Source organism: Vigna angularis, chromosome 1, assembly GCF_016808095.1.
Source record: "Vigna angularis cultivar LongXiaoDou No.4 chromosome 1, ASM1680809v1, whole genome shotgun sequence".
NCBI lineage: Eukaryota > Viridiplantae > Streptophyta > Magnoliopsida > Fabales > Fabaceae > Vigna > Vigna angularis.
In genome coordinates this window covers 24,616,943-24,619,095 of record NC_068970.1, presented here as the reverse complement: position 1 = coordinate 24,619,095, position 2,153 = coordinate 24,616,943, and the positions used below count along the sequence as shown (strand labels likewise).

Genomic DNA, 2,153 nt, shown 5'->3' with positions numbered 1-2,153 from the left:
TTACAGGAAGAGCAAATTTCCAATGCTAAGATTTAGCAACTGTCTTTTCTTAGTTTCTATTGTCTGTGAAATAAATAAAAACAGTGGAAATAAAACAACCTTTTGAAAAATGTTTGTGCTTCAAAGTACCAAATTTTTACTGATTTATTGGAGATTTTTTTTTAATCACTAATGCATTTTAGCTATTATTTATGACGGACTTGTTATTTTACTGAAAAATAAATCTTTCAATAATATTGAATTAGTTAGAAACAAAAAACCAGGATAATAATATGCGCAAATAACATCTTGTACTAGTAAAATAATTAAAAGAGGAATAATATTATATAATATTCTACATGGAATATTTTAGAGTTCATCATATCAAACATGGATATCTTGTTTATACTCCCTCTCTGAAATGTAAAATTCAGTTTAGCTTATAATCACATCAAGGTTCTTAGTCAAACACAAATAAGGCCTTCAGAAGTTAACTGAATTTCCTGATTATTAAATAATAACTCTTTCATTCGTATTTGAAGCAAAGAAAAAAAAATGATCACAATTTATCATTTAGGGTGAATCCATGGTGGTCACATAAGACTTATGTAGGAGCTGGTGCTCGTCTCAAATGCTGACAGATAACAAAATGGAAATAGCTACTCCAATACTCCACCATATCTTTTTCCCTGCTGCACTATTCTGTAAAACAAAAAATAAACATAAGATATTATTAATGAAAGCTATTATTAAAGAATAACAACAACATCTTCATAAGGTTTGTGAGAAGTTAATGCATGATGTAGTTTAAGTTGGGGGATTACCGCAATGGGAGGTGGTGATTTCAAAGGAGGAGATGGCGGTGGTAAAACCTTGGCGATTGGTAATTTTGCAGGAGCTAATGATGATGGTTTAACTCGTGGAGTTGGTAGTTTCACTGGAGGAGATATTGGAGCTGTAACTATGGGATCAGGATATGGAAAAGGATCAGATATTGGAAATGCAGTCACTGGAACTGGCGATTCAACAGGAGCAAATGCTGGAGATATGGCTTCAGGAACTGGTAATTTCACCGGAGCAAGTGTTGGAGATATAATCTTTGGAACCGGTAGTTTTACAGGAGCAGATATTGGAGATATAGCCCTGGGAACTGGTGATTTTACAGGAGCAGATTTTGGAGAAACAGGCTTAGGAACAGGTGTTTTAACAGGAGCAGATGTTGGAGATGTAGTTTTTGGATGTGGTGATTTAACAGGAGGAGATGTTGGAGATATGGTTTTAGGAAGTGGTGTTTTAACAGGAGCAGATGTGGGAGATGTTGTCTTAGGAACTGGTGTTTTGACAGGAGCAGATGTGGGAGATGTGGTCTTAGGAACTGGTGTTTTGACAGGAGCAGGAGCAGATATTGGGGATGCAATCTTAGGAAGTGGTGTTTTAACAGGAGCAGATGTGGGAGATGTAGTTTTAGGAAGTGGTGTTTTAACAGGAGCAGATGTTGGAGATGTAATCTTGGGAAGTGGTGTTTTGACAGGAGCAGATGTTGGAGATGTAGCCTTAGGAAATGGTGATTTAACAGGAACAGGAACAGGAACAGATGATGTTGGAGATGCAACCTTAGGAAGTGGTGGTTTAACAGTTGCTGGTGCAGTTGCAGGTGGGTGAGTTATGGTTGGTGATTTGTTTGCAGAAGAAGTGGGAGAAGAAGATGCTGTTATTGGTGCAGTTGGGGTTGAAGTTGGCAACTTTGATGGAGCATGTCCTTGTGTTTGGGCACTTATTGAGGCTAGTGAGAAGCAAAGACAGCCCAAAGCAAGTGCCCAGAACATTGGAGCCATTGTTGGATAAGATTTGGTACAAAGATTTGGGTTGTTGATTATTTATATGGTATGGTGCATGTTTATGAATTATGGTTGAGACTCATATGTTAATGAGAATGCAATTTTACCTATCATATCTACATGTGACCTATATGTTAGTACCAGGTCTCATATTCTGTTAATATCTGATGAACCAACATACCAAGGTGATGTTTTCTCCTCACTACAGACATATTTCGAAATAATTGTTGCACAGGAATGGTGCTTATCTTTTTTTTATTCATATTTTCTCCTCAAAAATATGAATGAACATGTGAAATAAAAAATATATATTACCGTCTTTCTTTCTTTAAGCAT

General features: G+C 36.3%; 1 protein-coding gene across 1 annotated transcript; it reads right to left on the bottom strand.

Annotated features, from left to right (window-relative positions):
* Positions 1 to 301: 301 nt before the first annotated feature.
* On the bottom strand, positions 302 to 1,813 carry LOC108340022 (extensin-like). Its single transcript, XM_017577253.2, has 2 exons — positions 804 to 1,813; positions 302 to 681 (listed from the first exon to the last, which is right to left on the bottom strand). The coding sequence occupies exons 1-2, from the start codon at positions 1,803 to 1,805 to the stop codon at positions 607 to 609; spliced, it is 1,077 nt and encodes a 358-aa protein (XP_017432742.1). The 5' UTR covers positions 1,806 to 1,813; the 3' UTR covers positions 302 to 606.
* Positions 1,814 to 2,153: the final 340 nt, after the last annotated feature.